Raw genomic sequence first — 21,344 nt, 5'->3', positions numbered from 1 at the left:
TGTGCGCTGTGCCCGTGGGATGTACTGATGGTCTGGGGGGCAACCCGGCGGAGCGGCAGCGGAGGCATTGGAGGAGGGAAGGGTCTTTTTCAACTCACGAAGACTTTCTCTGGAAGAACTGATTCCGGTTTCTTAGGGGGGTCCCTCAGAGGCATGTAGGCGGGAGAGGGTGTCGGCCTTTACATTCTTGGACCCAGGGCGGTAGGAGATCTGGAAGGTGAAACCTCCTAAAAAAGAGTGCCCATCTGGCCTGGCGAGGGTTGAGTCTCTTGGCATCCCTTAGATACTAAGTCAGTTAAGACATGAAACGGGTGCTTAGCTCCCTCCAACCACTCTTCTAGGGCGAGTTTGATGGCGAGGAGTTCCCGGCTGCCGATGTCATAGTTAACTTCCGCCGGGTTGAACTTCCGGGAAAAGAAGGCGCATGGGTGGAGGCGGCTGGGCGTCCCCTGCTGCTGGGACAGGACCGCTCCCGCTCCGGTGGTGGAGGTGTCCACTTCCACGACGAAAGGGAGCTCAGGATCCGGATGTACCAGGAGGGGAGCTGTTTCAGAAGGCTTCTTGTAGCTGCCAGCAGAGACAGTTGCATAATTTAAGTTCCATAAAAGAATAGGTTTAATTTAATAAATAACCACATTTAAATATATCATAATATATTTATATTTATCTGTATTTCTTTTACTTTAAATTATGTGTTCAAGCTGACTTGTTTTGTAGGCTTGTATAGCGGAACAATTTTTCTGTGTTTTGGTTGGTTCAGACGATTATTGATGTTGCACCAGCTAGCGCATGCGGAGCTAACTGCGGCTCGCAAAGCTTTGGTAATGTCATTATTACATTTGTAAGTTCACCAAGAGACACACGGAAGAGAAGTGCCTTTATTACCTGTTTTCACTCCCTGGAGTTAACGCGGCCAACGAGGTATGCATAGTTATTTGATGTGTAATTATCAATGTAAGGTATAACGTGACTTTATGTTTCATTTAGTTCTCACGGCATGTTTGATGGCATCGAGGATGACATAATTTGACTAATAAATGCCCCTAGAGAAGAACGCCTTGTGTCCGTATCTGTTGACTGGAGAGGGAGTTACACTTCTTTCAGATCTTCGAAGGCTTGTGTGGCCGCTGGAGTCCAGGACAGAGACTTGGGCTTGCATCGCAGGAGATGGGTGAGTGGACCGGAGATGATACTGTAATTCTTGATGAAGCGGTGGTAAAAATTTGCAAAACCCAGGAAACATTGGAGTTCTTTGATGGTAGAAGGGAGTGACCAGGATCTGATGGCTTCCACCTTCCCCTCGTCCATCCGGATGCCACTGCGGTCGATGTTGTATCCAAGGAACTGCACTGAGGGCTGGTGGAAGGAACACTTCTCGGCCTTTAGGAAGAGCTGGAATTCCCTCAGGCGTTTCAGGACCTCCGCAAAGTAGTGGCGATGTTCGACCAGGCTCCGGGAGTAGATGAGGATGTCGTCAATATACACCAAGACCGACTTATAGAGGAACTCCCGGAGCACCTTGTGTATGAAGTCCTAGAATACGTTGGCGAGTCCATATGGCATGACAAGGTACTCATAGTGGCCAGTAGGGGTCACGAATGCTGTCTTCCACTCGTCCCCCTCACGTATCCGGATGAGGTTATATGCGCTGCGGAGGTCCAACTTGGTGAACACAGTGGCACCTCGGAGATGTTCCAGCGCTGTTGGGACGAGAGGAAGGGGATAACGGAACTTGACAGTGATTTTATTAAGTGCTCTGTAGTCGATGCAGGGCCGCAAGCCTCTGTCCTTTTTGGCCACAAAGAAGAAACTTGAGGCAGCAGGGGACGTCGATGACCGGATGTAGCCCTGGTAGAGTGCCTCCCGGATATACTCTTCCATGGCCTTCTCCTCCGGAAGGGATAGGGGATAGATCTTCCCCTTGGGCACTGCCTCACCCGGAAGCAGATCGATGGCACAGTCCCATGGCCGATGAGGAGGCAGCTTGGAAGCCCGGTGAGGGCAGAACACGTCGCTAAAGGGGGCGTAACAGGAGGGAATCTTGACCAAACGTTGATCAATGGGGCTCTCGATGGAGGTAGCACAGACAGGAATCTTCCTAGAAGATAACACAGGAGGGACAGGCAGTGCAGACAGACAGCTGGAGAAGCATTGATCGCCCCACGGAGACGGAGCTGACGGCAGAGGGCGCCGGATATGAAGTTCCCAGCGGAACCGGAGTCGAGGAGGGCATAGACTGATAAGGAAACATCGGCAGTAATGAGGTTCACAGTGGTGGTTAACGGCTGACTTTTGTATGATGAAGGGTAGATCACACTCACCAAAGGACGAGGTGGACGCGTGGGACATTTGGCAATGAAATGATCGGAATAAACAATAAAGGTATAGCCTCTGTCCGAGCCGTCTCCTCCGTTCAGCTGGGGTCAATCTCCCATTCTCCACTTGCATGGGCTCAGAGACTGGTTCTGGAGGGCTGACGGCTACTGGTCGGCAGAGGGACGGCAGGCTCGGGAACTGGTCCTGGTGTTCTTCCAGACACGCCTGCATACGAGTGGCGAAGCGGATGGAAAGTTGGATGAAGCGTTCTAGGCCGATGGTATCCTCGTATGCAGCGAGATGCAACCGCATGCGTGGATCCAGACCTTGGCGATAGGTGGTGAGAAGCGCCTGTTCATTCTATCCGCTGGCGGCGGCCAGGGTTCTGAACTGTAAAGCATACTCATTTACTGACATGTCATTCTGTTTGAGATGATATAACTTCTCACCCACGGAAGCGTCCCAAGCAGGCTTTCCGAAAACATCTTTGAAATGGGAGAGGAAACTTGACAATGATTGTACAATGGGATTATCTTGAGAGTACAAAGTTTCCGCCCAGCGCAGGGCCTTACCACTCAGTTGCGAGATGATGAACGCCACGCGGGCGTGATCCAAGGGATAAAGGTGCGGTTGCATCTCCAGGACCAGTGAGCACTGCAGAAGGTATCCGTTGCAGTCCTCCGCCGATCCAGAGAAGGGCGCCGGCTTGGCCATGGGACTGGCGAAAACCGGGGATGAAGAAGTGGCGCTGGTGGATGCGGAAGTGCTTGCCGGTGCCTGTGAAGTGGCGGTGACTTCGCGGCGTACAGCATCCACCAGCTCTTGGAAGGGATCCGGGTGGCTCATACTGGTGCCCGCGGTCTTGGTCCGGTCTTCTGTTATGGTACAGACTGACGGAGACAAGAGATGGTTAACAGAGTTTATTTGAATGGGCACCAGTAGAGAATGGCAGTGGCAGAGTGAAGTGAGGTGACAGTGAACAGGCTCTTGGGTGATGTAGAGATGGACTGGGTAGGCTCAGGAGGGAACGATGGAGAACACAGAACACACACACGCTGGACACTGGAGATCGCTGGAGTCTTGGAATTCAACGGAGATAGAGGTAACACTTCGAGGGAGTCCTTAAGGTAAGCAGAGCAGGTTAGTACCTTGTGCAAACGAGACCGGACACGTGTGTGTGTGAGCATGTTTTATGCTGTGAGTGATAAGGTGCTGATAATGTGCAGGTGTGTGTAATCAGTACTCCGGGGAGTGTGAACGTGGGGTGTCTGTGACATGGGAGCCTGGCGTGTCTGTGACAAGTACCAAATAAAATAAAAATAATGTGTTTTGTATAATCCCACATATTTTCTTCAAGGAGTAAACCAGGGGCCGGTTGCATAAACCACTTTTAAAACTTTTTAAGATCAGTTACATAAAATGGTAGCTCGGTTCAATTTATATTAGAAAAGTAAGACTAATTGCTAGTTGGACAAAACTGCGGGCCGCTTGCATATTTTGTGGCCCCCTACTTGACATCAAAGTGTTAGTACGACCCGCACGTTGTTCTGAAAAGCATATTTTTGCTGAGTCCTGCGTTTGCTGTCTCACTTCGTCTGTGTGTGTGTGTATATGAGAAAGTTAGTTCGGCCCTCCCTTATGCAGTATAATTGGTTGACACCACGTGATTGACAGGAACAGAATTTAAAGCTAATCACAGTTGAAACGAATATGGTCTAACAGCACTCAGATGGCCATTACATTCTCTTTTGGCTAATGCAGTCGCACACACACACACACACACACACACACACACACACACACACACACACACACACACACACACACACACACACCACGTGATTGACAGGAACAGAATTTAAAGCTAATCACAGTTGAAACGAATATGGTCTAACAGCACTCAGATGGCCATTACATTCTCTTTTGGCTAATGCAGTCGTACAAACACACACACACACACACACACACACACACACACGCATGAGCGTGTCAATCTATTGCTTAATGCTGTTGCAAAGAGAGACTATTCTTTCCGGTGAAATCACAGAAATAAATGCACACACACAAATGCACACAAAATGCAACGTGTCCATGCTCTTAATATACAATCATTGATAAACATCTTTGATTTTAATGAAGAAGAAATGAGAGTGGAATATAGAATTCGAAACCGTTTACTAAAAGTCAACCATTAGACCATGGGGAACTAAAAAATAAGCAGCAGATGTACACAATTATTCACTCACACAAAGAATCTCAGGACTAATCATATATTTCGCACAAATTAATGCAAATGTTGTTTGCAAATAGTCCCAAATGGATTATTTACCAACTAGAATTAGACTTATAATTTCGTTCACTGAATGAGTCTATTATTTTAAATAAAATTAAAATGTATTATTTCATAATGATTTAACTTCTATAGGCTATTTAAAAAAGAAAAAAAAAATCTAGTAGGCAAGAGAAGCCTGTATGAACCATTCATGTTCAGAAAGGAATCTTCACATTCAGCAGAACAGTTAAAGTTCAGAAGAAACATTCATGTAGAAGAACTGTTAATAATAAAGAGTGAGAAGACTGGATCAGTTGTACTCTTTTTTTGTGGAAAACTTGCCTGACTCTACCTTCAGTGGTGCTCATGTAAATTGAGTTTGAGACCCCTGGTGTAAACTTTTAAGCAAGACTGTAAATTGAATCAGGGTATTCTCACAAAAATGCGTATAAATAGTACGAGTGTGCAATGTTGTGGAATGTATACGCCAAAACTCATTTTGGCGTGTCTATGGCACGCTGTTTTTCGCGTGCATATGATACGCATTTTATGGCATATTATACATACGAACCCCCCACCCCACCACCCTAAACCTACCCAAGCGCGTGTCATATATACGCCCCATCACCCTAAACCTACCCAAGCGCGTGTCATATATACGCCATAAAGCGCGTATCATATGCATGCGAAAAACAGCGTATCATATGCACGCCAAAATGAGTTTTGGCGTATACATTCCACGACATTGCACACTCGTACTATCTATACGCATTTATGTGTGATCGGGTTGATTGAATAATCATGTCACACAAACGAATGGAAATTCAGCTTCAGCATCAAATGAATAAATTACATTGAGAAAAAAAATATTAAAATTGAAAGCAGTTATTTTGAGTTGATATTTCACAATATTACTGTTTTTATTGTATTTTTATTCAAAGACTTCCTTCAAAACTTGGTAGCAAGGTGTAGTCATATGGTTATATAAGGTCATCTATATATATATATATATTTAAATGGTTATATAAATTCAAATAGTTTTATATATGTATTGTTATTAATACTGGTTATCATTTATTAAGTATACTGATGTCTATATCACTTATATCTGCATATACTGGCGGGTGACGCTAGGGGGCAGTGGTGAGACCGCAGGGTATCTCACTTATGATAAAGAAGAAGTCACACTGCCAGCCATATCAACATGTGCTGAATGTTTATTGTCTTCTTTGTTGATTTTGCAGGTAAGATGAGTGATGGGACATCGCGACTGTTTTCTAATGGTTAGATGTTAGTTTATTTGTTTGTTAGGTGTTTTCGTTTTGTTAATCGGCAAAAATAACCGCATCGGCGCACCCGCGGCTGGAATGCGGCCTAGACGGCCGCGCGGGCGGATGCCGTGCGAGAGATCGCCGCGGCTGGAATGCGGCCTACTCGGCCGCGCGGTAGATCGTGATTTCAGCACAAATTAACAATTTAACGAACGCAGAGTTGTCTTTTAAAGATAGTTCAGCAACATTTGATCATTTATTTGTTTGTTTTATTACATTCAGTCATTGTGGGCAAATATATTGTTGTTTAGAGAGTTTGTAGACATTGATTCAGAGTTATATGGCCTAATGTTATTTAAAGAACAGAGCTTACAATCACATACAATTAAATATAAGTAATGCAAATTGCTTGTAGACAGTTTGTGTAATTGAGCATTAGCATAACTACTGAAAGATGAGTGTAAGCTAGTTGGTGGAATACAAATGTTATTATTTCTTGATATATTGTGTATCTGAGTAATGTACGTTATACCAGCATAATGTGTATATATGTGAGTTGATTGAACAGTATCTCACTTATGATAAAGAAGAAGTCACACTGCCAGCCATATCAACATGTGCTGAATGTTTGTCTTCTTTGTTGATTTTGCAGATATTGCAGTGTGACAGAAATAAAAAAACTATATGTGCCACCAGAAAACACCGCCTCTTCTGTGTGTGCAACAAAACCATTACAGCAAAACCACTTTTGAGTGCATTTTTTACAGACCAGGCTGAATAAATAATAGATGATCGGTCTGCTAAAAAGGAACAATTATATGCAGAGTATGAGTAGATACTTTTATTTGACTTTGTGTGGTAAAGATTAAAAATGAATCCATGATTTTTTTTACAACTCTGAGTTGAATCCATAAAGTCTGAACTTTTCTTGACAGGTGACTGCATAATTGAGTTGAACACTGAAATCTGCTGGGGGGCGAGGTTTGCCCTTAACTGGTTTTAGATAAAAAGAGAATCCTTCCCATTTAGCCTGGATTGTTATTTACCCACAATCCATGTTTGGAGTGAAAATGGTGGAAAAAATTTCTCAGGTGGAGTCGTTCCACCTCTAATCCATTGCTTAAGATTCTAAAAGAGAAAAATAAGAGGTTTAAAGAGATACTTTAAGATACTACTACTACTACTACTACTACTACTACTACTACTAATAATAATAATAATAATAAAAATTAAGGAGCACTCAGTACATTTTGTTTACATTTTTGCTTGTTGCATTACACCTATGGAATAGATGTAAGTTTATTGTCCCCTTTTTTGCCACTTCACAGTGAAGCGGTTTGTTGTTGTTTTTGTGTTTCTTGTCAGTCTTCAGTCTTATCAATCAATCAACTTTATTTATATAGCGCTTTTACAATCACGATTGTGTCAAAGCAGCTTCACAGTGACAAACAGGATAATATTGCGACAAAATTAGATTTGGCTGTACAGTCATACTGGAGAAAACAGTGATGTTATCAGCTTAGTTTAATTTATCATATAGCAACAATGTTGGCAGATCAGTATTTAAGTTTATAGAATTAAATAAGACCTAATTCATACATTTTATTTGTATAATAAGTTGAATAACTTTAATCATATTTTTAGTGTCCCCAACTGAGCAAGCCAAGCCAAAGGCGACAGTGGCAAGGAACCAAAACTCCATCAGGGCGTGATGGAGAAAAATAAACCTTGGGAGAAACCAGACTCAGTCGGGGTGCCAGTTCTCCTCTGGCCTATTAACACACCGTGTAAGAATATTATTCTGGCAACCTTACAGGTCAGAAATCATATTAGATTGGAATATTCAAAATTTCAGGGTATAACGGAAGAGACAGATTTATTTGGAAATAAAAATCTTACAGTCTTAAGCCCTATTTGCACGTGATTAGTATTATCTAGGGACCTCTGTGATTTTGAAATTACTCCCCCACATCTGAATTTAAATGTAAAAGTGTCCATTTAAGCGAGCTTGTCATTATACTATTCTGCTGTTATGTTTTTCATTAAGAATAGTATTGATGTTACTATTAAACCCACCATTCAAGCAATTTGTTCGATATGTTTCCGCACAAAAAGTATTATCGTTGCTTCATTAAATTAAAGTTAAACCATTGTAGTCACTGACTATTTCATCTATGTCTTTCCAACCTTTCTGGGCCTTGAATGTGGTAATAACTTTGCTGTCTATGAGGGGTCAGAAAGGTTTTGGATTTCATCATTTCTGAGAAACTAATGACAGAATTTCCAGTTTTGTTCAACAAGTCACCTGATCACTATTTACAGTGTAATAGTAGTAGGTGTTTTAGTAGTAGTACTAACAAGCAATTGTATGACATGGTTAGTTATGAGATTTAAAAATGGTGGTAAACCTCTCCTTGTAGAATAAAACAGCTTTTCCTGGAAGACTGATTATTGATTTAGTGTGGTTGTAAATCATTAATATGATATCTTTCAAAAATAATACAATTTGAAAAATGGACTGAGCACACAGGTGTAATGAACAAAACAATATGAATATTCTAATAATGCCAAAGATAACAGAGTTTCATTACCTGTCTAATAACTCCCAGTCTTCACCCCCCCATTTGTCTTTGAATTCTTTGGTGTTCATGCCACCAATACGGCCCATGTCAGACTTGTAGATTCCCATCAAACCATAACCAGCAATCTCCCAAAAACCTAGGAAGAGGATAGATATTTGTGCTTGCTCAACCTATGCCTTATTGAAAACAAATAAAGAGTACATTAGCAAGAACTAGATTTGCATTTCCTGAAGAATGCACCTGCAAACAGGATGTTAGAGTTAATAGTGTTAATGTTAAAGGTAATATTTAAACTTGGAGAACAGTACCATTTGGGGCTCTTGGTGAAGCACCACAATCCAGCCTCATCACAACTGGAGCATAGACCATCTTTCCCTCAACACAGTGCTTTCGTATACTATTTATTATATTCACAGGATAGTAGAGGTGCAGGTCACACAGAAACAAAATACTGTGCTCATCCTGAGGAGGAAGGACCAAAAATAAAAAAAAAATCCATTCATTCATCCAAAACTAGCTTGAAAGGAGTAAGAAATCAGAAACATGGAGGTCTTTGATTGTTCAAATGAGGTCACCTACTTCAACAAGATCTATTCCAGCTTGAAGGCCAGCTGCTCTTTGAAAATTACCCTCCATCTTCTTAAACCTGTAACTGTATATTTGCAACAATGTTGACACAATTAGCCATTGATATTGCGCACTGACAAACACACTCATATGAACAAAGTGTTTTACCTGGGTAATGTAGCCTTTTTGAGTCTTTTCTCAATATCAATGTCAGAGCTGCTGTAGTCTATAATGATCACATTAAAGTTTTTGTCCCCAGTTGCTCTGTACACTTTTTCCATTTCCCTGATAAACTGTATGATCCACCTGGCCTGATCTTTCACTGTTTGGAGACAAATGAAGATTGCATTCGGAATTTAAACACATGTCTGGAAAATATCTGATGATGCAAATTGAAGTATTGTATTTAGATTAGAGATGGTACATTCACTTTGTGATGTTGGCAATGTTTGTAATGAGTTTTAAATTTTTGTAACACTATTTTAATTTGATTTGATTCCAGAATCATCTGATTTTGGTTCATTCACACTGCCAGCGATTTTCGAGAGAATCTGTGCATGCATTTCAAATGTGCTGCACCATTCCTGAAAAGTGAAGCCATTTTTTATCACTCTCAGGTGGCTAGATATACATTATAGCTCATAAACCCTTCAACCTGTAATCGAATGGCACGAGACAAACTAAACAATCAAATTACACTTAAATAAAAGTTTTCCAAAGATGGTTTCTGTCATTTTAGGTCGTTTTTATCATGGTAAGTTCAAGTGTTATTTTTTTAATCGTGATCTTCTCTATACGAAGCAGTCACTGAGGCACCAACATACTTTTTCTGGGATTTTCAATAGAAGAGGCTACAATAGAAGAGAGTAAAGGTGTGTAGCCCATCTTTTTTACAGTCTATGGTCCGTTCACACACATTCTGTAAAGATACCATGAAAAAGATGTGACATCAGGATGTGATGTACAATTTCTCCACAGCATCTTAAGTTTGCTTATGATACATTTTTTTTTTTCTGATTCAATCATAAACTAGCGCATTGAGTACCGTTCCACTAAGCTTCAATTCCTGCCTTTTGTTCACGCAGGGCATGTTCCAGGACTGATTTCGGCAACTAGTTCCCCATCCCGGGTATTTTGGTGTGTTGTACATTTGGAGTCTAAAAAGATGAATAGCTCCTAGTTGAATATTGATTTGTAGTTTTGTAATTACTGTAATTTCAACAAGACATATATTGATAAATTTGATTAGTTTCACCTGCCACAATTATATGAACAGTTGCAGATGGTTTCCAGTTGAATGCTTTTGGACTGCAGAGAGACATTTCTTTTGATGTATCCTCAGCTTTTGCATAAACGTAACGTGAAAGAAGAACTTTCTGACCCTGTGGGCCCACAAGTTCCAGTTCCACTAGATAACGACTACCAACATCCTTGTCTTCACGCCTTACAACATTCACCACACGCAACAGGGAGTAGCCACTGTGGAGATGGAAAAACACAGTAAATAATATAATACCAAAAGTATATGTACACACCACACCTGCTTTGTAAATGGTCATGTTTAAACAAAAAAAGGACCTCATAATTTTACCTATGTAGCATAGGGTAAACTGTCACTTAAAGACCTGTGGTAAAACATGTTTTTTGTTAATATTGATTTTATGTGGTGCTTTTAATATGCTTTAAGAGAGACCACATGCACATTCATAAGCCAAAACCATTGCTGGGTAGTTTCTCTTTAAAACTGCAATAAACAAAAGTCTCAAAAACATGGTTTGAAATTGACAGTGTTTTCTTTAACATATTCAGTAACTGTTCTCTGAAGCAGGGGAGTCTCAAGAGAAGCCGATTATCTGTTTATATGAAAATCAGTTACATTTAGCAATATAGCGGGTGAATTATGTACAAACCCGATTCTAAAAAAGTTGGGACACTGTACAAATTGTGACTAAAAACATCATGCAATGATGTGGAAGTTCAATATTCTATTCAGAATACAACATAGATGACATATCAAATGTTTAAATTGAGAAAATGTATATTTTTAGGGAAAAATAAGTTGCTTTTAAATTTCATGGCATCAACACATCTCAAAAAATTTGGGACAAGGCCATGTTTACCGCTGTGTGGCATCCCATCTTCTTTTTATAACAGTCTGCAAATGTCTGGGGACTGAGGAGACAAGTTGCTCAAGTTTAGGAATTATAATGTCCCATTCTTGTCTAATACAGGCTTATAGTTGCTCAAGTGTCTCTGGTCTTCTTTGTCGCATCTTCCTCTTTATGATGTGCCAAATGTTTTCTATGGGTAAAAGATCTGGACTGCAAGTTGGTCATTTTAATTCAAGTCAAGTCAACATTGTTTATATAGGGCTTTTACAATGATGATTATTTAAAAAAAAACTAAAAAACTTCGGCTGTACAGTCGCTGTAGAGAAAACGTCTCAGGTTACGTATGTAACCCTAGTTCCCTGAGGGAACGAGACGCTGCGTCGAAACGCTGTGAGAACACCTCTGCGTTAATGCGTCGTGAAGCGCCTGTAGAACCATTCCATCGGAAAAAAGATCGATCGTCGGCGTGATGACGTCATCGACCGGAAGCTATAAAACGTCCGTGAAAACAAACAGGAACTAACTTCTGATAAAGCCTGAAGTAAGTGATCACGGACACGCCGGGAGTATGGCAGAGCGACGCAGCGTCTCGTTCCCTCAGGGAACTAGGGTTACATACGTAACCTGAGACGTTCCCTTTCGGGGAACTCGAGCTGCGTCGAAACGCTGTGAGAACCCTTATACCCACATCGCCATAGGACCAAGTGTCTCGTATGTGTGAAGCCGAAGCGCACACGGTTACGAGAGAACCTGTGCCCCTACTGTAGATGCCAGGTCTAGTTCGTAGAACCTGACGAAGGTAGACGGAGACGACCATCCGGCCGCGTTGCAGATATCGTGGAGGGAAGCCCCCGACAAGAGTGCTTTAGAAGCAGCCATACCCCTGGTTGAGTGCGCCCGGACAGCCAGTGGAGATGGCTGCCCGGTAGCTTCATAAGCAAGTGAGATGGCCTCGGCCACCCACTTGCTCATCCTCTGCTTGGATACTGGAGCCCCCTTCTTAGGGGGTCCAAAACAGACAAATAATTGTTCAGATTTCCTCCACAGGGCAGCTCTGTGGACATAAGTATCCAGTGCCCTCACAGGACACAGCAGATTTAACCTTTCCTGGTCTGACGTCATAAACGGAGGAGGACAGAAGGCTTGTAGAGTGATGGGGCCCTGTGGGCTCGTAGGAACCTTGGGGACATAACCCGGCCTGGGATGCAGAAATGCTTTCACCATCCCTGGCGCAAACTCTAGACATGAGGGCCCTACTGACAGGGACTGAATATCTCCTATTCTTTTAAGAGACGAAATGGCCAACAGGAAGATGGTTTTTAAGGTAGGGAACTTGTCCGAAACCTCCTCCAGAGGTTAGAAAGGTGGTCCGGACAAGCCCCTCAGAACAATGGCCAAGTCCCATGCTGGGACCCTCGAGTGCATAACTGGCCTCAACCTTAAAGTGCCACGAAGGAAGCGTGTAATTAGAGGGTGTCTTCCCAAAGACACTCCACTGAAAGGGACGTGGAAGGCACCCAAGGCCGCCACGTACACCTTTAGTGTGGAGGGGGTCAACCCTGCCGAGAACCTTGCCTGCAGGAACTCCAGCACTGTACCAACCGGGCAGTTAACTGGGTCCCACTGGCGTTCTCTGCACCATGCTGAGAAAAGTCTCCATTTCAAAGCGTACAGCTTCCTTGTGGACGGAGCTCTGGAGTGTAGGATGGTCTCTACGACCTCGGCCGAGAGACCTTCCTCTATGAGCCTAGCCCCCTCAGAGGCCAGGCCCACAGTTTCCACATCTCCGGGCGTGGGTGCAGGAATCTCCCGCCCGCCTGAGAGAGTAGATCCCTCCTGGTCGGAATCTCCATCGGAGAGCCTTCCAGGAGAGATATCAGGTCCGAAAACCATACTCGGGTCGGCCAGTTCGGAGCCACTAGAAGTACCTGGGCCCCGTCCCGGCGTACCCTCTCCAGAACTCCTGGAAGCAAGACAATCGGGGGGAAGGCGTACAGAGGCAGCCTCGGCCACTCCTGTACCATGGCATCCAGCCCCAGCGGGGCCGGATGGGTCAGAGAAAACCACTGCGGGCAGTGAGAATTCTCCGCCGAAGCAAACAGGTCTATCTCTGCTTTCCCATAAACCTTCCAAAGGAGCTCCACCACCTCTGGGTGGAGTCTCCATTCCCCGGGCCTCGGCCCCTGTCTCGACAGGCTGTCTGCTTCCTGATTCAGGGCCCCCGGGATATATACTGCCCTGATTGACGGCAATTTCCCTTGGGCCCACAGGAGGATCCGATGTGCCAATTTGTCCAACGGACGAGACCTCAGACCCCCCTGGTGATTTATATAGGCGACCACGGACGTGTTGTCTGTCCTGACTAGTACGTGGTGGCCCCTGAGGTCGGGCAGGAACTGTTTCAATGCAAGAAACACTGCGAGCATCTCTAGCCGATTTATGTGCCAGTGCCGCTGATGTTGCTGCCATAGACCCTGGGACGAGCGACCACTCATGGTCGCCCCCCAGCCCGTGAGAGAGGCATCTGTCGTTAGCGTTACGCGACGAACATGAGCCCCCAACACGGGACCCTGAGATAAAAACCCCGGGTTTTTCCACATGACCAGAGCACGTAGGCATCACCGCGTGACTTTGATCGTGCGGAGCGGATTTCCCCTCGGGGAGAACCCTTTTGTTTTGAGCCACCACTGCAGTGGCCTCATGTACAGTTGGCCAAAAGGTATCACGTTGGACGCTGCTGCCATTAGACCTAACAGTTTCTGGAACTGTTTCACAGTGACGGCTCGGCCTAGCTTCTGTTCTTTGGCGGCTGCCAGGATCGATGCTATGCGTGTTGGCGATAATTGCGCCCGCATAATTACCGAGTCCCAGTTCACACCCAGAAAAGTGGTTCTCTGAGCCGGAGAAAGCACACTCTTCTTGGCGTTCAGCCTCAACCCCAGCTTCGACATATGGGCGAGAACAGCATCTCGATGCTGAACCGCCATCTGCTCTGTATTCGCTAGAATCAGCCAGTCGTCGATATAGTTCAGAATGCGGATGCCCTGCAGACGCAGCGGCGCCAGAGCTGCATCCACACACTTGGTGAACGTGCGGGGTGACAGTGCTAGACCGAAGGGAAGTACACGATATTGTTATGCCTCTCCCCCGAAGGCAAACCTCAGGAACTTCCTGTGATGTGGAAGGATGGAGACATGAAAATACGCATCTTTGAGGTCTATGGTGACAAACCAATCCTCCGATTTGACCTGCGCTACAATCTGTCTGATTGTAAGCATCTTGAATTTGAGCTAGGCCACCGAGCGATTCAATAGCCGCAGATCTAATATCGGGCGTAAGCCCCCATCCTTCTTCGGCACGATGAAGTAACGGCTGTAAAAGCCCGACTCCCTGCTGGGAGGGGGAACCCTCTCTATAGCCCCTTTTTGCAGGAGTGTCTCTACTTCCTGTGCCATTACCAGAGCCTGCTCCAGGCCCACCTCTGTAGGTAGGACACCGCAGAAAGGAGATGGCCGACTTCTGAATTGAATGGCGTACCCCCTTTCTACTATCTGCAGGACCCAACGAGATATATTTGATAGACGTTTCCACTCGTCTAGAAAATCTACTAAGGGACCCAGCCTCTCGAGGCTGGCCTCTGGTGTATTTTGAGCAACAAGCGCAGTGCCCTGAAGCGGCGGACCGGCAGGGAACAACTGACTTGACTGCTCGGGGGCCCCCCGAAGGGGGTGCGGACCACCCTCGGGTGGCCCGCGGAGACCGACTGCGCCCCGGCATTGCGGCGGGGTTGGCAGCGCGGCCCCCCGAGGGTGCCGTAGGGAAACGGGTACCGTTAGCAGGGGTAAACACTGTTTCCCTACGGGGGGAACCACCCTCAGCGTCCTGACGCTTCTGGCGTCAGGAACGCTTCGACGAGGCCTTCTTGGCGATCAGGACTGTCCGCAGATCAGCCCTGCCCCTCGAAGGCCTTGTCTGAGAGCGCCGCCCCTCGTCCCCACGCTGAGGGGGAGCTCGGGCAGCGACGCTCTGCTTTTGTTGAGCCCTGTGTGAGGAGCTCGTACTCGGTCTGGGCTGCTTGGTGGTATCAGCAGCAGCCCCAGGGACCTGGACCCGGAGAGGGAGGAACTGCTTGAGCGCCGCAGCTTGCTTTTTCGACTCCTGGAACCTCTCGGTGACAGTGTGGACTGCGTCACCGAAGAGGCCTCCAGGAGAAAGCGGTGCATCAAGCAGAAAGGCTTTCTCCCTCTCCTTGATGTCTGTGGGGTTCAACCATAAATGCCTCTCCGTAGCCACCAATGCTGCCATGGAGCGGCCAACACATCTGGCCGTCTCCTTGGTGGCCCGGAGAGCTAAATCAGCTGATGATCTTAATTCAGCGACAATATCTCCCCCCACAGCATCACTACTGTCCAGATCCCTCAGCAGGTCAGCCTGGTATGCCTGCACGATAGCCATCGTGTGCAGGCATGCAGCCGCTTGACCCGCTGCCGAGTACGCTTTACCCACCAACGGCGACGTTGTTTTTAATGGTCTGGTGGGTAAAGTCGGGGCCTTAAGGGACGATGCCGAAGAAGGTGAGAGATGGCTCGCGAGCGTCTCTTCGACCTTTGGCATCGCCCCATAACCATACTGTCTCAGCCCGCTGATGTTGCTGTAGACCGAAGTCTGCGGGCTGAAGACACGATATGATGCCGGTCTCTTCCACGATCTTGCCACCTCGGTGTGCAAGTCGTGGAAGAACGGCAGGTCCCGCCGCTGAGGTTCTGAAGCGCGAGATGGCAGGAAGCGTTCGTCTAGCTTGCTATGACGTTTTCTCCCTGCCTCAGATCTTTCAGTGGGCCAGTCGATGTTTAATCTGGCCACTGCTCGCGTCAAAACCTCAACTAGCTCCTCACTAGCAGGGGACTGAAGTGGCGAGTCTTCAGTATCGATACTTTCAACGTCCACCTCCTCAGAGCTGGACAGATGAAGTACCGGCGACTCTCTCGGGGGGGAAGAAACCGCCATGCGTGCTTCCATGCCCCGAGAAGAGCCGCTGGATGGAGCAGGTGAGGGCAGAGATAAGGCAGCGCCCGTCTCTAACCCCTCTGCAACATCCAATTGTGATCCCCACGACTGCAGCCTTCGCTCCGCCTCGGCGGCAGCGGGACCAGAGCCGCGGGGAACACGAGCCGAGGCACCCTCCTCGAAGAGTGCCCGGCGGGAGCGCAGCGTTCTCAATGGCAATCGCTCACAGTGCTCGCAAGCAGCCCCCTCGAGGGCTGCCTGGGCATGCTGCGCTCCCAAGCAGGCTACACAAAGAGAGTGTGTATCCCCGCTCGTGATGTAGCGTGGGCAGGGATGAACACACCTCTTAAAGTCACTGCTTTCACTCGCCATAATCTATCTATTTATTTTCTCTTCTTTTGTAAATATGTGGAATATTTAACAAAAAGGTGGAAAAACTCTTGCAAATAGACAGACAAAAACACCAAATAGACAGACAGGTTCACACAGATCGCTTGCTGAAGGCTCAGAAGCTAGTTCCTGTTTGTTTTCACGGACGTTTTATAGCTTCCAGTCGATGACGTCATCACGCCGACGATCGATCTTTTTTCCGATGGAATGGTTCTACAGGCGCTTCACGACGCATTAACGCAGAGGCGTTCTCACAGCGTTTCGACGCAGCTCGAGTTCCCCGAAAGGGAACGGTGATGTCATCAGCTAATTTCAATTTATCATATAGCGACAATGCAGACAGATCAGTGATATAGTTGATAAAGTTAATTTAGTAATTCATTTTATTTGGATATTTAGTTGAAAACTTAGATTGGAATTTTAGTGTCCCCAACTGAGCAAGTCAAGCCAGAGGCGAAAGTGGCATGGAATCAAAATTACATTTCTTCTCTTTCTTCTACACAGCCATGATGTTGTTATTGATGCAGTATGTGGTCTGGCTTTGTCATGTTTGAAAATGCAAGGTCTTCCCTGAAAAAGACGATGTCTGGATGGGATCATATGTTGTTCTAGAACTTGGATATACTTTTCAGCATTGATGGTGCCTTTCCAGATGTGTAAGCTGCCCATGCCACACACACTCATGTAGCCCCATTCCATCAGAGAGGCAGGCTTCTGAACTGAGCGCTGATAACAACCTGGGTTGTCCTCGTCCTCTTTAGTCCGGATGACATGACGTTCCAGTTTTTGCAAAAAGAACTTCACATTTTAATTTGTCTGACCACAGAAGAGTTTTCCACTTTGCCACAATCAATTTTGAATGAGCCTTAGCCCAGAGAAAATGCCTATGCTTCTGGATAATGTTTAGATATGGCTTCTTTTTTGACCCTATAGAGCTTTAGCCAGCAATGGCAAATAGCACGGTGGATTGTGTTCACCGACAATGCTTTCTGAAAGTATTCCTGTGCCCATGTTGTGATTTTCATTACAGTAGTATTCCTGTATGTGATGCAGTGCCGTCTAAGGGCCTGAAGATCATGGGCATCGAGTAAAGTTTTCTGGCCTTGACCCTTACGCACAGAGATTGTTCCAGAGTCTCTGAATCTTTGGATGATATTATGCACTTTAGATGATGATAACTTCAAACTACACTGAAAAAAATGACTTTGTGGTATTGTAAAATCTATTACATTAATTCATGTAATTTATACATTGTAAAATCAAGATTAAGTTGGAACTATATATCTTATGTAAAATTTACACAATTTATTAATGTAATAAATTAACTGAGAAGAAAGAGTACATTTTACCATATATTTACAAATAGTATTTAATGTTTTATAGTCACAGCACATTCACCTAAAAATACTAAGTAAATTTTAATCTGAAAAGCAAAGTGTGTTTGAATCTGCCCGCCCGTTTTTGTTGTTGCTCAAAAAGATCCCGGTTCAGTGGCAGAGACGGTCGGTTTGGGATGTCGCTTTTATATGGCTGACTTATTCTCGGTAAGTTCTGACCTTTCTATTTTAGATTTGTGATAACGATGTACTTCGTTTTGATGGTTTGATTATTGCATAGACGTTACGGTTTAAAATTGACTAAAAGTGATTTTAATCACAATAACGGTAGCTAAAGCTAAAGCATTATCCACTTCTATAAAGTTGAGACTGGTGTTTAGTCAAAGATAGAGGGGATTAAATGTAGTTAGCCACGTTCTTGTAGAAAAAGTCACCCTGTCTGGTTAACTTCAAAATAATTTAATGTTAGCTGGCCGTGATTAAGTGCTGGCTGCCTGTGTGTGTGTGTCCTCTAGCTAATGTTAGCATTTTTTAAAAGTGTCTAAGTTAGTTGTTTTTATATCCACTGAAAATTTCACAGCAATTATTATATCAAAGCATAAGTTAGGCTGCACTCTGCACTAAAGAAGGAAAGTTTGGATGGCAGGTGAACTCTGATACCAAATAAGCATTGATGTATAACGTTAGCAACAAGTGCATGAATGTCAGCAATTCTATTTTAGTGAGCTAACGACATGAAGGTCCGGTCACCTTTTTAATGAAAATAAAATGTAATGTTATAAATGTAATTCTATTTCTTAAATGGAATTGTGTTCTTTCTTTCTTACAAACTGTATGCAGGAGGACAGTCGCAGTGTTGCTGCTGAACATATCCTTAAGATGGTCGTCCATGGTGCTGATTGAGAGGATCCAGTCGATGAATGAGCATTAAGGAAAAGTGACCATTCTGTTTCAGCTGGACTATGCATGTGCTCGTCATTAAAGGGTTAAGTTAGTTCACTTCAGTCAAAAATGAAATGTCTGTCATTAACTCCTCACCCTAATGTCGCTCCACACCCGTAAGACCTCCGTTCATCTTCACACACAGTTTAAGATATTTTAGATTTAGTCCGATAGCGTATGCAAGTGTATGCACACTATACTGTCCATGTCCAGAAAGGGAATAAAAACATCATCACAGTAGTCCATATGAGGCATCAGTGGGTTAATTAGAGTCTCTTGAAGCATCCAAAATACATTTGGGTCCAAAAATAACAAAAACTACGACTTTATTCAGCATTGGCTTCTCTTCACCGTTTGAATCTTTATTTGAGGATTGAACACAAACGCGGAAGAGAAGACAATGCTGAATAAAGTCGTAGTTTTTGTTATTTTTGGACATTTGATATTTGGCTGAACTAACCCTTTAATGTTAGTTATGCCACTGTTGGCTGCTGATGTTTAGTTGAACCATACATGGTTAATTCTACAGTTATTGTAAATTATAATGAATGTACCATAACTACTTAATCAGTTGATGTGAACATTACTGATTTAATGGTTAATTGTAAATTTTGACATAATAAACTGTTCAACTTCATTGTATTTATGTGTGATTTGTGATAAATGTATTTGATGCAGAGAACATTATTACATTTATTTGGTTTAAAATAGCAACATTTACATAATAATAGTGAGTAATATAAATTAATTCAACTAAGTAATTCAAAATGTCAAATGGACAAACATTATAAAATCTACTTAATTACTTCATAAGAGTAAATAATACAGATTTATAAACTTTTCACAATAGTTATGCTCCTTTTCAAATTAAATTTACTTGATTACTTTTAATAAATACAACATGCTAAGTTAAATATAATTAAGTAACATTTACTTAATGTCTTTGCAAATGTTACATTTATAGTTAAGTACATTTTACTTGATATTGGCAAGTAAGTTGTACTTGATATCACAGCAGTAAATTTTACTTAGAAAAACTGAGTGCAAATTGTTACAAAGATTTTATCAAGTAAATCTTACAAGTTGTTTTTATCAGTGTATTTGCAATTTTTCTCTGAGAAACTCCTTTCTGATATTGCTCCATTATTTTTCACCACAGCATTGAGAGAATTGGTGATTCTCTGCCCATCATGACTTCTGAGAGACTCTGCCACTCTGAGAGGCTCTTTTTATCCCCAGTCATGTTGCAAATAGGTCTTCCAGCTGTTCCATATATTTGAGATTTATATATATTTATATATATATATATATTATATATATACACAAAATGTCCCCACAAAGATGGCAATATCCAAAATCCTTGTCCTTGTAGGAACATTTTTAGATCCCCATGAGGAAAACATCTGTGATGGGTAGGTTAAGGGGCAGGGGCAGGGGCAGTGTAGGGAGATAGAAAATACGGTTTGTACAGTATAAAATCCATTACGCCTATGGAAAGTCCCTATAAAACATGGAAACACTACATGTGTGTGTGTGTATGCTCGAATGAGAAAATGCTCATTGCGTTAATAAATTTAGTGCCATTAAAATTAATTAGCGTTAATGCATTAATTTTGACAGCCTAAAATGTATTCGCCTAAAAGAAGAATGCCCCCCCCCCCCCCCCCGACTATTCTTGAAAACGCAACTTACCGTGTCTCTTCTCTTGAATGCAGTGCTTTCAAAAAGGCTCTAATGATGGACATGGCATGACTTTGGGACATCACAATGTTTCCAGCTGTTCTGCAGGAATTTGCCACATTGGGAGTTTGCTTAGAAGCAGCATCGAGGGGTTTTACATCATAGACACGCTGCCAAAAAGGACCTTCACCTGAATTTTATAAGAGTACAAAATTCAGTAATTATTACATTTGCTCTGTAGTATATAATTGGAGCCTGCAATTGTAAAAATAATGGTTCTTTGAATCCCTCTAGGTTCAGAAAAAGAACTGTCTAGTTGTTGAGTGCCTCGAAAATAAACCGTAACAAACTCAGTGTATTCTTTTATTTCTCCACTTCACTTGTCTTTCTATTCTTTATGCTCTCTTACAAGAGCTCCCTCTAGTGGCATACTCTAGAACACACTAGTTCACAAAGGACTGTCTTCATATTAAGAACCATTTTTTTTCTATACTGTAGGGTAGCATTAATGATTTAAACCTCTAAAAAATAAATTCTCAAATGTTAGGTACACAAAAAGGTTTAAATGAATTTACAATGCTATCTCATGACAAATTTGTTCATATTTGTACAAGGTGGTTAATTTGTATAAATTCGTTCAAATTGTCTATACTTGCAACGGACGGTAAGTTTAGGGGCGGGGTTTGAAGTAAGGTCATTTGTACGAAGTCATATGAATTGACTCTGGCAGGGAGGGCCTGGTTTTGCGGCGTCTGTGGAGGAAGAGAGAGTGCAGAGCGGTAGGTGGGTCAAGTGCAAATTAATAACACCTTTGTCTGATTGCAGTAATTGGCGTGGAGATGCTGCATAAAGCCTGTGGACGGGTTAAA

The 21,344-nt window shown here is 43.6% G+C and overlaps 1 protein-coding gene across 2 annotated transcripts in view; it reads right to left on the bottom strand.

The window, feature by feature from the left end:
- LOC137049528 (beta-1,4-N-acetylgalactosaminyltransferase 3-like) overlaps window positions 1-21,344 on the bottom strand; it is a 42,875-nt gene that overhangs the window by 975 nt on the left and 20,556 nt on the right. Inside the window, exons 13-19 of one of the 2 annotated variants that reach the window (XM_067428069.1) lie at window positions 20,488-20,665; window positions 10,264-10,487; window positions 9,177-9,330; window positions 9,021-9,093; window positions 8,750-8,903; window positions 8,451-8,577; window positions 6,591-6,987 (exon numbers count right to left, since the gene is read on the bottom strand). In XM_067428069.1, coding sequence (XP_067284170.1) covers window positions 6,885-6,987; window positions 8,451-8,577; window positions 8,750-8,903; window positions 9,021-9,093; window positions 9,177-9,330; window positions 10,264-10,487; window positions 20,488-20,665 — 1,013 coding nt within the window. In that variant the 3' untranslated portion in view covers window positions 6,591-6,884. Of the gene's footprint in view, window positions 1-6,590; window positions 6,988-8,450; window positions 8,578-8,749; window positions 8,904-9,020; window positions 9,094-9,176; window positions 9,331-10,263; window positions 10,488-20,487; window positions 20,666-21,344 lie in introns of those variants that run through there. The other variant, XM_067428068.1, reaches the window with a different exon arrangement.

The sequence above is a fragment of the Pseudorasbora parva genome, chromosome 20 (assembly GCF_024679245.1).
Source record: "Pseudorasbora parva isolate DD20220531a chromosome 20, ASM2467924v1, whole genome shotgun sequence".
In the NCBI taxonomy this organism is placed as follows: Eukaryota; Metazoa; Chordata; class Actinopteri; order Cypriniformes; family Gobionidae; genus Pseudorasbora; species Pseudorasbora parva.
Note: the sequence above shows the minus strand (reverse complement) of the source record. Positions and strands in the feature narration are given on the sequence as shown.